The sequence below is a fragment of the Rhinoderma darwinii genome, chromosome 13 (genome assembly GCF_050947455.1).
Source record: "Rhinoderma darwinii isolate aRhiDar2 chromosome 13, aRhiDar2.hap1, whole genome shotgun sequence".
Lineage (NCBI taxonomy): Eukaryota > Metazoa > Chordata > Amphibia > Anura > Rhinodermatidae > Rhinoderma > Rhinoderma darwinii.
Genome location: NC_134699.1, coordinates 21,733,911 through 21,749,367, shown reverse-complemented (window position 1 = coordinate 21,749,367; position 15,457 = coordinate 21,733,911). Strand labels below are relative to the sequence as shown.

The 15,457-nt window shown below is 41.7% G+C and overlaps 1 protein-coding gene and 1 long non-coding RNA gene across 4 annotated transcripts in view; one reads left to right on the top strand and one right to left on the bottom strand.

The window, feature by feature from the left end:
• The window catches only part of LOC142666360 (uncharacterized), an 89,169-nt gene that overhangs the window by 35,280 nt on the left and 38,432 nt on the right, over positions 1–15,457 (bottom strand). For both annotated transcript variants that reach the window (XR_012851669.1, XR_012851668.1), the window contains exon 4: positions 14,273–14,363. This is a non-coding gene — a long non-coding RNA (uncharacterized LOC142666360). The remainder of the gene's footprint in view (positions 1–14,272; positions 14,364–15,457) is intronic.
• RAPGEFL1 (Rap guanine nucleotide exchange factor like 1) overlaps positions 1–15,457 on the top strand; it is a 44,751-nt gene that overhangs the window by 3,147 nt on the left and 26,147 nt on the right. For both annotated transcript variants that reach the window (XM_075846370.1, XM_075846369.1), the window contains 2 exons: positions 12,944–13,022; positions 14,249–14,399. In XM_075846370.1, the coding sequence (XP_075702485.1) occupies positions 12,944–13,022; positions 14,249–14,399 (230 nt within the window). The remainder of the gene's footprint in view (positions 1–12,943; positions 13,023–14,248; positions 14,400–15,457) is intronic.

Here is a 15,457-nt window from a genome sequence, read left to right as displayed (position 1 = left end):
TGCTTTGTGACCCGCTAATTGCCACGACCTTATAGTCGCAAGGACTCCAAACCCGCTGGTTTCTTGCAACTATTGTGTAGCGCTCGTGGGTCGCAAAGCCACCACATTGACTTTTATCACCTGTGATGCAGGCAGCGCGACACATCGACCGTGATTGGTTAATGTCGAGACAACATATATATTAGATGACTGCTGGATGAGCGTTGTTCTGCCAACAGTTATCACCTTTGATGCCACCATTGGAATAAATATTCAGCTTGGACTAATGCGAGGATGGACAAACTACTGTAGACTTTAGGAGCCACTCAGGCCCTCTAAGTGAAAATGGACACTGGATGGTTCTGGCAGCTTCCATACATGTTGGTGGATACTGCTGAAAAAATGGTGAAGGTAATGAAAGTCAATGTGGGCGCGTTACGACACGCTGGTTGTGCAACCACAACACGACAGACGCAAAAAATCCAAACCTGCTGGATTTCTTGCGACTGTCGTGTAGTGGCCATATTGACTTTCTTTACCTGCGAAGCAGGCAGGGCAATACTGCAACCAAAGTCACCATGTAAGCCTAGCCTAAATCTTTCTGTTTAGGATCCAGTCCAGGTTTTGGCTTCAAAATACTGATGCAAAATGCTGACCGAATCTGCAATGTGTGAATAAGTCCTAAGGATGCTGGGCTGTAGCAGGCTTCACCCATTCTTCTGTAACCAATGTCAGCTGCAAATTTCAATTTGCGTGACACCCATTTATCTAACTAAACTGGTTGCTCTCAGGACTGCAGATAATTACATTAATTAGAAATGTATTTTATTAAGTATTAACATACATAGCAACACGTGTACTGTGGAGCCTGATCATAATAAAAAAATAATTGTAGTTTTTATATTGTAAGATAGCAACTGTGCTCTTACGCTTTTTTGTAGAACATTGGCATATTTTGTTATGGGCCACAATACACTCCAATGCATGCCATATTATGGATATAAAGGTGCCTTACGTAGGCATCATATGGCATAACAGTGCCTACAAGTCTTTAATATGAACCCGTAGAGACTTTGTGCGCTACCCAATGTCCTAACTGGTAGAGTATTTTTTTTTCTGTGTCGAGAAAATCATAGGAAAATGTGCATTATGCTAAATGACACAAAAAAGCTGGTAGTCATTTTCGCTACTGGAGAACGATTGCCAGGCAAGAAAGAAATTTTTTTTATCTATGAATAACAGATTTTCAGACCAATGAATGACATTGCAATTAGTCGGAAATGACGGCTCTTGGCATTTCCATGGGTAAAATTCTACTTATAATAATCGCTTATCATCTGAGAATTGGCTGGTGTGAATGGTTCTCATTGGCAATTTCCTGTAGCGCCATCATGCTATATAAAAAAAAAAAAAAATCACACGTCAGCAATTACACTTCCAAGAAAAGCAAATTATTCTCTTTCATAAAGTAGAATAAAAAAAAATTGAGAACCGATCACGGGCGTTTTTAAGCTCTATTCACACTAGTGTTGGTTGGGTTTTGTCGGGGTCTTCGTCATTATTGACTGCAAGAAGAATAATGCAGCGCTATTCTTGGCGTAAAAAAATTAAAAAGTTAATGAGGTCTAACGTCCTAGCGCTATAAACAGAATCCATGACGCTAATGTGAACATAGTCTTAGTAGCATGACCATACTAGTAATGGCCTTTGTAGCAAGGATTCCCCCCCTCATTGGGGTCTCATTTGTCTCAGTATATGTGGGGCAGTTACCGGATAACATTTTTTTTTCTGGGGGTCTAGTTGGTTGCAGTTTAGAATTATACTACCATTGCTTTAGTGGAAATAAATTTCCTGTGAACTTACTGGTAAAGTCGGGCCTATGTACAGCACATAATCTGTAAAGGAATAGCTGCAGTTTAAAGCATGAGGGAGATATAGCGTGTGAGTGCGCACACACATGGCACATTTGTTTCAGAATTTCCGTAGCAAATTCTGAATGTGTTGTGTGGATTTTGGTACAGATTCACCGCAGATTTCACTCCATCTGCATTGAAAAGAATTAGCATGCTGCGGATTTGAAATTGCAGAATTAAAATACTGGAAGAGTCGGCTCCGTTGTGCAACGGACATAATCAGCACCCGATGGAATCTATTGACTTTAATGGGTTCTATCAGGTTTCCGTCAGGGTGTCCCTGGTATAACCGGAAACGATGGTGCTGCATGCTGCGCTATGGTTTCTGGTATATTGGGCCAAATTTGTGACGGAGGCCCCTAAAGGAGCCTCCAATGCAAATGTGAACAGGCTCTAAGTCCTTAAACCAGGATCACACGCACAAAAATGTTGGTGCATGACATAGTTCCTCTGAAATTTGTGAACTATTACTTTTCTCACTACTTTACAAAATCAGCAAAAAAAGGGTGTTAAGGTTAGCTGAAGGGAACGTGGCCTCCTACCGAACCGCAGATTTATTATCATTCCTGCCAGAAACTGTTGAACGGACAAAATCTGGTGCATGTTCTGCCGACGCGAACTAGTCTAAGATTGGTTTTAGTCTAAAACGTCAGTTTTAATATATTCCCCCCACATTTTTTATGCAGTTTTTTGTACCAAACAGAGGAGTGGACACAAAAAATACGCGATAGATCAGTCTTTTCTTTATACCTTTCTTTCTGTTTAGCATCGTAATAAGCACCAAATAGCATACGTTTTTTTTTTATGCGCTTTTAACTACACCACGTCTGAATACACCCTAAGGGCTCATTCAGACAAGCGTAATACTTGTCCATGTGCTGTCCATTTTAATAACGGACAGCACACAGACTTATTCATTTCAATGGGGCTATTCAGAAACGCGTGAGTTTTCACACAGCGAGTGTCCGTTGCGCGAAACTCACTGCATGTCCTGTATTGCTGCGTTTTTGCCCATTGAAGTCTATGGGTGCGTGAAAACCACGGACAGTACACGGACGACATCCGTGTGCTGTCCGTGTTTCACCCATCAGTTACAAAGACATGCAGAGAAATAAAAAAAATGAAAAAGTGCTTGCACAGATGTGAAAAACGCATGCCACACGCAAAGCACACTGATGGCACATGGACATGAGACGCTGGAAATACACTGCATTTTTTACGCACGCAAATTGGACACGCTCGTGTGAATGTGGCCTAAGGGCCTATGCACACGGTTATGCCATGGGGCGTTTTAATTCCACGTACAGCGGGATACGGAGTCCATACGGAGTCCATACGGGTCTGAATCACAGAGACATAGATACGCCATGTGCCTTCTTTAACCCCTTCCCGCTCCTTGACGTACTATTACGTCATGGCAGCTGTATCGTTCGCGCTCCATGCCGTAATAGTACGTCTCGGGAGTAACGGCCGTTTCGGCCGTCCTCCCGACACATACAGGAGCTGTGACACTGCTGTCTTGTTCAGCAGCTGTCACAGCTCCTACAGCGGGGACCGATCGCTGTGTCCCCGCTGATTAACCCCTTAAAAGCCGCGTTCTATAGAGATCGCGGCTTTTTAGGGGTTAAGCTGCCATCGCCGGCCTGCTACGCGATAGCGGCCGGCGATGGTGACTATGGCAACCGGACACCAAACAATGGCGTCCGGCTATGCCATAGACGGAAGCCTAGTGGGTCCTGACAACGTCAGGACCCACTATGCTTGCTGTCAGTGAGTAGCTGACAGTTCTAATACACTGCACTACGCATGTAGTGCAGTGTATTAGAATAGCGATCAGAGCCTCCTGCCCTCATGTCCCCTAGTGGGACAAAGTAATAAAGTAAAAAAAAAGTTAAAAAAAGATGTGTAAAAATAAGAAAATAAAAGTTTTAAAAGTAATAAAAGTAAAAGTCCCACTTTTTCCCTTATCAGTCCTTTATTATTAATAAAAATATATAAACAAACAAATAAACTATACATGATTGGTATCGCCGCGTCCGTAACGGCCTGAGCTACAAAATTATTTTGTTATTTATCCCGCACGGTGAACGCCGTAAAAAAAAATATTAATAAACCGTACCACAATCACAATTGTTTGGTCACTTCACCTCCCAAAAAAATGGAATAAAAAGAGATCAAAAAGTCGCATGTACCTAAAAATGGTACTGATGGAAAATACAGTTCGTTACGCAAAAAAAAAGTCCTCGCACGCCTTTATTGATTGAAAAATAAAAACGTTCTGGCTCTTAGAATAAGGTAACACAAAAAGTGAATGATTGTTTACAAAACGTATTTTATTGTGCAAACGCCATAAGACATAAAAAAAAACTATAAACATCTGGTATCGCCGTGATCGTATCGCCCCGCAGAATAAAGTGAATATGTCATTTATAGCGCACGGTGAACGCTGTAAAAAAAAAAGTATACAAAAACAATAGTAGAATTGCTGTTTATTAGTCACCACGCCACCTAAAAATGGAATAAAAACTGATCAAAAAGCCGCATGCACCCCAAGAAAACTACAATGGATTCCTCAAGGGGTCTAGTTTCCAAATTGGGGTCACTTTTGGGGGGTTTCCAATGTTTTGGCACCACAAGACCTCTTCAAACCGGACATGGTGCCTAATAAAAAAGAGGGCTCAAAATCCGCTAGGTGCTCCTTTGCTTCGGAGGCCGGTGCTTCAGTCCATTACCGCCCGAGGGCCACATGTGGGATATTTCTCTAAACTGCAGAATCTGGGCAATAAGTATTGAGTTGCGTTTCACTGATAAATCCTTTTGTGTTATAAAAAAAATGGTATAAAAAGAGTAAATTTCACCTCTACTTTGCTCTAAATTTCTGTGAAACACCTAAAGGGTTCATAAACTTTCTAAATGCTGTTGTGAATACTTTGAGGGGTCTAGTTTCTAAAATGGGGTGTTTGATAGGGGTTTCTAATATATGGGCCCCTCAAAGCAACTTCAGAAATGAACTGGAACCTAAAAAAATAAATAAATTAGGCAATACTTCGCTTCTTACATTATACTGATAATGAGCCGTGCCCACTCCGAGATGACCCCAGTTTTGACCGTTTGTATAAACGGAGACCCCTATTAGACCGTTCCAGTGCCCGGTTTTCCCAAGCATACACCCCCGAGAAGTGTATTTCTATTGATGAGTCCCTGGTACATTTTAAAGGGAGGGTTCAATTCCGCCAGTACCTGCCAGGTAAGAGGGCAAGGTATGGCGTGAAGATGTATAAGCTGTGAGAGTGCATCAGGGTATACCTACAGGTTTAGGATATATGAAGGAAAGGCCACCCCCAAACCAGACTGCATCCTGGACTACAATAGGTACATGGGAGGGATGGACTTGTCAAATCAAGTCCTGAAGCCCTACAGCGCCATGCGGTGTGGTATAAGAAGCTGGCCGGGCACATCATACAGATGGCATTGTACAATGCGTACGTGCTACGTCGATGTGCAGGCCAGAGGGGAACTTTCCTGGAATTTCAAGATCTAATCTTTAGGGACCAGGAAGGGGGGGCACCCAGTACTTCTGGAAGCGAGGCCACACGCATCGTACCAGGGCAACACTTTCCAGGAGAAGGTCCCCAAACCGGTGGAAAGGGAAAGAGTCAAAAGAGGTGCAGAGTCTGCTATAAGAGGGGGATAAGGAAGAACACAATATACCAATGTGACACGTGTCCCGAAAAACCAGGGCTCTGTATAAAAGATTGTTTTAAAATGTATCATACATCCCTTGATTTTTAATTTACCCTGATGCACTCCGCACAGCTTACCCCCCTCATCTTTCCCTCCTGAGCCCTGCCGTATGCCCAGGCAGCTGATAACAGCCACATGTAGGGTATTGTCGTACCCAGGAGAACCCACATTACAATTTAAGGGGTGTATATCTCCGGTGGCGCATGCTGGGCACACTATATTGGACACTGAAATGGCATATACATATATAAAATTGCAAATCTCACACTGCACCATCTGCTGCGCATTATCTTTTACACAGTACCTGTGGGGTCAAAATGCTCACTACACCTCTAGATGAATGTCTTAAGGGGTGTAGTTTTTAAAATGGGGTCACTTCTCGGGGGTTTCAACTGTACTGGTACCTCAGGGGCTTCTGCATACATGACTTAGCACCAGAAAAGCTCCAGTAGGCCAAATGGTGGTCCTTTCCTTCTGAGCCCTCCCATGGGCCCAAAGGGCAGTTTATCACCACAAATGGGGTATTGCCGCACTAAGGACAAATTGGGCAACAAAATGGGGTATGTTGTTCCTTGTGAAAATAAGAAATTTTGATCAAAAATGACATCTTATTGGAAAAAATATCATTTTTTTCATTTCACAGCCCAATTCAAATAGGTGCTGTGAAAAAACTGTGCGGTCAAAATGATAACAAAAACCATAAATGAATTCCTTGAGGGGTGTAGTTTCCAAAATGGGGTCACTTCTGGTGGGTTTCCATTGCTTTGATACCTCTGGGGCTCTGCAAATGCAACATGGCACCCGAAAACCAATCCAGCAAAATCTGGACTCCAACAAACACATAGCGCTCCTTTCCGTCTGAGCCCTCCCATGGGCCCAAACGGCAGTTTATCACCACAAATGGGGTATTGCCGCACTAAGGACAAATTGGGCAACAAAATGGGGTATGTTGTTCCCTGTGAAAATAAGAAATTTTGATCAAAAATGACATCTTATTGGAAAAAATATCATTTGTTTCATTTCACAGCCCAATTCAAATAGGTGCTGTGAAAAACCTGTGCGGTCAAAATGATAACAAAAACCATAAATGAATTCCTTGAGGGGTGTAGTTTCCAAAATGGGGTCACTTCGGGTGGGTTTCCATTGCTTTGATACCTCTGGGGCTCTGCAAATGCGACATGGCACCCGAAAACCAATCCAGCAAAATCTGGACTCCAACAAACACATAGCGCTCCTTTCCTTCTGAGCCCTCCCATGGGCCCAAACGGCAGTTTATCACCACAAATGGGGTATTGCCGCACTAAGGACAAATTGGGCAACAAAATGGGGTATGTTGTTCCCTGTGAAAATAAGAAAATTTGATCAAAAATGACATTTTATTGGAAAAAATATCATTTTTTTCATTTCACAGCCCAATTCAAATAGGTGCTGTGAAAAAACTGTGCGGTCAAAATGATAACAAAAACCATAAATGAATTCCTTGAGGGGTGTAATTTCCAAAATGGGGTCACTTCTGGTGGGTTTCCATTGTTTTGATACCTCAACGCCTCTTCAAACCTGGCATGCTGCCTAAAATATATTCTAATAAAAAAGAGGCCTCAAAATGCACTAGGTGCTTCTTTGCTTCTAGGGCTTGTGTTTTAGTCCACGAGCGCAGTAGGGCCACATGTGGGACATTTCTAAAAACTGCAGAATCTGGACAATACATATTTAGTAGTGTTTCTCTGGTAAAACCTTCTCTGTTACTAAAAAAAAATTGAATAAAATTGAAATTCAGCAGAAAAAATGAAATTTGCAAATTTCATTTCCACTTTGCTTTAATTCCTGTGAAATGCCTGAAGGGTTAAAAAACTTTCTATATGCTGTTTTGAATACTTTGAGGGGTCTAGTTTTTAAAATGGGGTGTTTTATGGGGGTTTCTAATACATAGGCCCCTCAAATCCACTTCAGAACTGAACTGGCACCTTCAAAAAAAGGCTTTTGAAATTTTCTTAAGAATATGAGAAATTGCTGTTTATGTTCTAAACCTTGTAACGTCCAAGAAAAATAAAATAATGTTCAAAAAACGATGCCAATCTAAAGTAGACATATGGGAAATGTGAACTAGTAACTATTTTGGGTGGTATAACCGTCTGTTTTTCAAGCAGATGCATTTAAATTCTGAAAAATGCTATTTTTTGTAAATTTTCTCTAAATTTTGCAATTTTTCACAAATAAAGACTGAATATATCGACCAAATTTTACCACGAACATGAAGCCCAAAGTGTCACGAGAAAACAATCTCAGAATCGCTTGGATAGGTTTAAGCATTCCGACGTTATTACCACATAAAGTGAAATATGTCAGATTTGAAAAATGGGCTCTGAGCCTTAAGGCCCAAACTAGGCTGCGTCCTTAAGGGGTTAAGAACTACTTCTTGGAGAGAAGACCTGTGTAACACCGCATGCAGTAGAGCATGCCCCACTTTTTTTCTCTTGCAATCTCAAGAAACGGTCAGAAATTCTTAAAATGGCAAACGATCTTCATTTTACAATGGCGAAACCTTATCAAGGCGTTACTGCAGATGCTGTGATCTTTAGACGATGTCTTGACTGGTTAAGCATGCGGATATCAGTACTTCTGGTTAATATGGAGGGTTAAGAGTGATATTTTTAGGCCTGATTAAAACACAGATGCTAAGCTCAGTAACCAGACCTGGATAAGTAAGAAATGATAGGATTGATGCCTGCCTATGTAAGCTGTGGCTTACGTAACTCTGCTTTTAAATTGTTTTACCTGATCTTGACAGTGCCTTAGGGTACGGACCCAGGTAGCGGCATCCGAAACCCATGGCCGCATACGGTGCGCAGGGTTTCAAACAGATTGTTGTTGGCCGCATGATTTGTAAACAGCAGTTTAAGGGTGCCTTCACGCACCGCCTTTTTAGGAATTACACATTTTTCCTGGCGTTTTTGGTCTGATACAAAATACACACGTGTCAATGTGTTTTGCTTTTTTTTTGGGTGTCGCCCCCCCCCCCCCCCCCCGCAATAAAGCATGTGTTGCCAAGAGGAATCTTTGCATTACATGATCATTGAATCACCAGATTTGCAATGTGAAAAACGCAGGTACTAAAACACACTATTTAAAAAAAAAAAAAAAAAGCACACGTATTGTAAATAAAAAATAGCTGGTGTTTTTAGATGCGTTTTTAAAAATAATAACAAAAACATGCTGCCAAAAAAAAACCTGTGTGAAAGAAGCCTTTTCTGACTCATCGGAAACCGCCTCAAAGATGGGTCATGTTGCTTCTTTTTACCACGACGAGTTTTTTTTACTCGTGGTAAAAAAACTCGTCTGCCTCCCATTGAAATCAATGGGAGGCATTTTCGGGCGGTTTTTGAGGAGTATTTTGGCGTGGTTTCTGCCCCAAAAAACTCGTCAAAAAACTCAGTGTGAACAGGGCCTAAAAAAGGGGTTTTCCCATAAGACATTTATGACATATCCTCAGGGTATGTCACAAATGTCGGATAGATGCGGGTGGGATCTCTAGAAGGGGGCCCCCTAAACCCTGTTCTAGCTTTCTCTGCACTCTCTGCCTCCCGGCCACTTCCTGGTTATATGGTCGCGAGTTACGAAAACAGTGTAACTCACTGAACTACACTGTTTCCGTAATTCCCATAGTAGTTAATGTCAGATACGGAAGCAGCGTAGCATGCGAGCTACGCTACTTCCGTAACTACAATTCAGTTCCATGGGACTTACGGAAACAGCGTAGCTCAGCGAGTTACGCTGTTTTCGTAACTCACGACCATATAACCTTTTTCATGGTCGGATTTTCAGCTGGTTCAGCCGCAACACAGAGCTGTGGATATGTCATAAATGTCTTTCATGGGAAAACCCCCTTAACCGCAAAAACGGGTGGCCACTAAGATTGATTGTTAATAGACTGCACTGTTTTGCTGGTAAAATAGCGGTTTACTTAAAAAATCGTGCAGTTTATAACACTCTATTTGGAAACCCCACCGGCTGCATGTGCCCATGGTTTGCAGATGACGCTACATGGGACCATAACCTTACTGTTCATAAGTGATCGCCCTTCACCTTATCCCTGATATGCTCAGAGGTACGAGTGGATATAGGATGAGGCAGGTGAAGAGATTTCTGATTATATCATATTTCTGGTTGTTGCAAAGTATAAAGATTTTAAGGAAAATTCCAGGCAAAACTTATAAACTGAGATTTGCTCTGACTACTTTCCCTCTCCAAACTCCCACAGACTGTTCCGGTGGTTGTAATTTGAAGATCCAGCAAGGATCAAGGTTTAAGGGTGTATTCAGACGTTGCGGTTGAGGTGCAGTTAAGATCGCATCTGAAAGCCGCATGCGTTTTTATTGTTACTTTGTTATTCCTTCAAAAAATGTTATGTATAAATTGACATCTAGGTGTGAGTGCTGATAGTGCCAGACTGTAGGGAAACCCCCTCCCCGACAAGGAGAGTGGTAACACCCAGGTGTCGATTTATTCATAAAATTCTAGGAGTAGTAACTGAGGAACAGCATAACAGAGTTCTAATAAAATATTTTTAGGTTTGTTATTTCATGGGCAATGCAAGTATTTACTGAAGAGAGGTGACAGGTCCTCTTTAATAACAGATTAACAGGGAACTACTTATTATGCAGTTTCCTAATATTGGTGTAAGTTCATTAGTTGGGAACGGACCAGCATTTCACATATATGGCTAATGCCTCATGCCCAAGGCCGTATTAAGCTCTGTTTTGTACATAGCTGTAATAGGGCACCCTCAGAGGTGCATGGGGCCTTACTTGCATAGGTCTCTGATTTGAGGCATAGCGAGGTTTTTTTTTTGGTTTTTTTTGTCCGATTACATACAAGTCCAACAGAAAAAACACTGTGGCACGCTCTATCGCTTGTCATATTACGGCGATATCCTGCCCTAAGTGCATTGCTGTTAGAGGAGAATCGCTCTCATATACCGAACCTAATGGATTGCGGAAACACAGGACACACCCTGTGCGGCCATACAAATTACTGCACATAGAGCTGCCATCTGGATGAGGCTTAAAGGGGTTTTCCCATCTTGTAATCGGAGACTCCTCCTAGTAGAGGGGTAGGTTGTGGTGTGCAGCCCAGGGATTGGACCTGGGACTCCCATAATAGGAGGAGTCTCAGATCACAATCCATGGCAGCGAATCAGCACATCCCTGGCATTACATGCCCTTGGACGTCACGTGAGGTGTGATTATAGAGGGGAGGGACACCTGTATAAATAGGATATGGAATCACCACATAGTGATGACGTCAGATGCTGGGAAAAGGTGTTCTCTCCAACCTGGGCAACACATGGGCCATACATTTTCCTTGCTTCTGCAGGGTTACTAAATGACAGTTATAGCTCCAGGAGATTTATCAGCCCCTACGGACTGTGGGTGATGGCTGCATGGCCAAGCTCCCCTGATGAATTTGGGCCCTAAAGAAACACGTCGGGAGGATAAAATGTAATGTAATAAAAAAATAAAAAAAAGAGGTTCCCTGGTCCCCTTGTTTGGAGGAGTCGATTGCACCAGACAACAAAACGGGTAGGGGGGCAATGACCCCTAAGGCTCTAGAATCTTTGTGCAAGGAGACAAGTGGGATACATATATAAAAAGTGGAGCTTTATTCTTTTTGAAAACCCTAAATGTTTTTTTTACAGTATTAACGGTTGGGTTCTTCCATAATAGTACATCTTATAAGTCTGGATGATACATCAAATTGTGTTATGGAATATCAGAATTACCTCTATTTCTAATTGTATTTTTGTACGTGTGAATATTAGGCAACACATTTTTAAGATGGAATAACAGTAAAAGTTGTATTTTATGAAAGTCCAGTTCTACTTCAGTATTTTTTCTCTGGAGGATTGTGGGGGACCTTTTTCAAGTTTAAGTCTGGGTGAAAGACTGGAAATCTCTCTCTCGTAGTACAGAGCTTGACATCTCTACGTATTCACAGCATCTCTTAGAACAGATTGCACAGCAGGTTGAAATAAGACTTGCAGTTCCCATGTACATCCCCTCCCCCCCACATTCCCACCCCCATCATTTCAATCAGCAAATCAACCAAATTGACTATTCCTGTGAAAACTGAACTCTGATGTACTGAGAAATGGCTGCATGTCAATACACGGTGCTGAAATACAGGACTCCATAACGAGTGCCCCTCCCCCTATTAATACATGCATGAATAAGTTATAGAACTGGCATATTTAGACTGGTTTGTTTACTAGAAATGAACTGGTATTTATTGTACAGGTTAAATTATATGGTTTACCCCCCATTTTCATGTTGCCACTTGCAATGTTGAGCTATTATTAAGGCCCTAAGTGGTGCAGAATGTGAGGCAGAGTACTGCGGGCCTGTCCTACTCTCTTACTAACGAGGTGCGTGGGCAGTAAGGACTGTCACTGTGTTTGCTCTCCCAGAAACACATAAGAGAGACAAAAATTAACCTTTTCCAGTCAAAAATAAATATATATATTCTGTGGATATGGTGCCGTATAGTTCCCCAAATTAGAACACTTGTGCATGGCCTCGATATAATGTGATTTCTTAACAGTAGATTATCAGGACAGGATCACACAGTGCTTGTTTCTATATAATGTACAGCATCTCCTGACAGTAGATTATCAGGACAGGATCACACAGTGCTGGTTTCTATATAATTTACAGTGATCTGACTGTAGATTATCAGGACAGGATCACACAGTGCTGGTTTCTATATAATGTACATGGATCTCCTGATTGTAGATTATTAGGACAGGATCACACAGTGTTCGTTTCTATATAATGTACATGGATCTCCTGATTGTAGATTATCAGGACAGGATCACACAGTGCTGGTTTCTATATAATGTACATGGATCTCCTGATTGTAGATTATTAGGACAGGATCACACAGTGTTCGTTTCTATATAATGTACATGGATCTCCTGATTGTAGATTATTAGGACAGGATCACACAGTGCTGCGTTGTTATGTAATGTAGAAATATAAGTATTCTGCATCTACTGATGTTTATGTGCATGGCTATAGTATTTATAATGACAGATCAGGTAGCACATTATTGTGCATGTTATCATTGGGTGTGCCGGGTTTTACAGACTATGACATGCCAGGGCACACACTACAGGTACATATTTGTGTTTCATAACTGGTGATCAGAGAATGTGATAGATCAGGGTATTAGGACAGTGCCAACTATGTGTTAGACTGCACGGGGATTGCATCAATAACGCTCACGTTCTTTTCTTTTTTCTCTTCCATCAGAATTAGCACTGGATGATTTTATACTGACCCACACCTTATTTATTCCGACAGAAGAGCTCCTGGTCCAGTTACAACAGTAATATCCTTCCAGTGTTTGTCTTTACATTAGAGTTGTAATGTTTATATGGTGAGGACTATATGCCTGTGTGTATTATGGCTATGTGCTTGAATGCTATGCGCGTTTCAGGACTGGTGGGTCATTTCCCAGGTCCCTAAAGCATCAAAAAAAAGATGTGCATCTTGGATGGATGTTTCCTTTCTCAGCACCTACATATTACAAAAGTAATAAATTGGCAATAAATATAGATCATTGAAATTTCATCTCGGGAAGCTCAGTGACGACCAATCCATATTAGTCTCAATTACAGGTCCCACAGAGGGTTGACACATGGGTTTCTTTAAGGGATAAATCCTTTTCTCGCCTATATGACTACATAGCTTCACAGCTTTGCCTTTCAGGGTTGACAAGCCGAGTGACAATAATGAAGGAGCTGCAACGACGGCCTTATTGGTTCTCATTCAGCTCTTACAGACATATTCACAGGTAATTTTTTCATTGTGGGGCACCTAACATGTACTGCCTGGCACCAGAACGTTGCATTATTGTGTTTAAAGGAGTTGCCCAGGATTAGAAAAAGGGTCTGCTTTGTTTTCCAAAAACAGCACGACTTGTTCATGGGCTGTGTCTGGTTGACACTTGAACAGGCCTGAGCTACAATACCATTTAGAAGAAACCATCTTTTTCAGAAGCTGAAGAAATAGTGTAGCTTTTACACTGGCACCAGTATGTATCAGCAAAGAAAGAAAACATTTCATAATGGTCTGCACTAGAAAACAATGACCATTAGACTAAACAAAGAAATTTAGCAGGTGACCAGTGCTGGTCCATGCAGGCAGGATATTCCCTCTTCTGGTCTGGTAGGGCAAGGCATTAAAGGTGTATCAAAGCTTTGCTGCCAAGTGTTTGGTTGAGCGGGCAGAAGGGAGTATCTCCAGCTTGGTCTGCTGCAAGTCGTCATACACTATACTATCATAATGGGGCTACAGCTGACTTTGCAAGACTAGAATATATCAAAGTACAGGAATGCAGTTGATCGTTCCAACAAGACACTTATGTTATGGTTCAGGCCAAATGTATGGGGTTCAATTCAGTTTTTAGAACCTTAAGACATAGACCACGACAAGGAAGAATTTCATTTGAAGCCTCTTCACGAGTAATGCAGGTACTATGTCAAGTGTATGGACTCGTAAACATTTCTCCAAGTTACCGCTTATGTTTGGCATAACGTTTCTTAACAATGACACTTTCTGCGGCTGTAGTCGTCATACCTCTCCAACATGGGAAGGAAGTGATGCTGTGCAAAAGAAACAAGCTGTGCTCTGCGCTCTTCTTCATCTGCTGGACACATACAAGGATTCTCTACAAGAAGAGGAGAAGACATTTCAGCTTATCAAGGTTAGAGAAGACCACAGGAAAAAGATATTGGTGAAGACAAATGGTTCCAGATACATAGGCATAGGCTACACACTGCAAAACATGGGGCACACATACCAGAGACCAAACATGAGGGCACAGGTTATAAAGAGCTATATACAGTTAGGTCCAGAAATATTTGGACAGTGACAAGTTTTGGCATTTTAGCTGTTTACCAAAACATATTGAATATGCAGTTATATAATCAATATGGGCTTAAAGTGCAGACTCTCAGCTTTAATTTGAGGGTATTCACATCCTAATTTGAGGAAGAGTTTAGGAAATACAGCTCTTTAATATGTAGCTGCCTCTTTTTCCAGGGACCAAAGGTAATTGGACAATTATCTCAAAAGCCATTTAATGGGCTGCATGGGCTATTCCCTTGTTAATCCATCATCAATTAAGCAGGTAAAAAGGTCTGGAGTTGATTCCAGGTGCGGCATTTGGAAGCTGTTGCTGTGAACCCACAACATGAGGTCAAAGGAGCTCCCAATGCAAGTGAAATAGACCATCGTTAGGCTGAAAAAAATGAAGAAATCCATCAGAGAGATCGCACAAATGTTAGGAGTGGCCAAATCAACAGTTTGATACATTCCTGAAAAAAAAATAAAAAAAGAGTGCACTGGTGATCTCGTGAACACCAAAAGGCCTGGATATCCACGGAAGACTACAGTGGTGGATAATCGCAGAATCCTTTCCATGGTGAAGAAAAAACCCTTCACAACATCTACCCAAGTGAAGAACTCTCTCCTGGAAGTAGGTGTATCAGTATCGAAGTCTACCATAAAGGGAAGACTTCATGAGGGCAAATACAGACGGTTCACCACAAGGTGCAAACCATTAATCAGCCTCAAAAATAGAATGGCCAGATTAGACTTTGCCAAACAACATGTAAAGAAGCCGCCCAGTTCGGGAACAGCATGAAACTAAGATCAACCTGTACCAGAATGATGGGAGGAAGAACGTATGGAGAAGGCTTGGAACGGCTCATGATCCAAAGCACATCCTCTGTAAAACATGGTGGAGGCAGGGTGATGGCA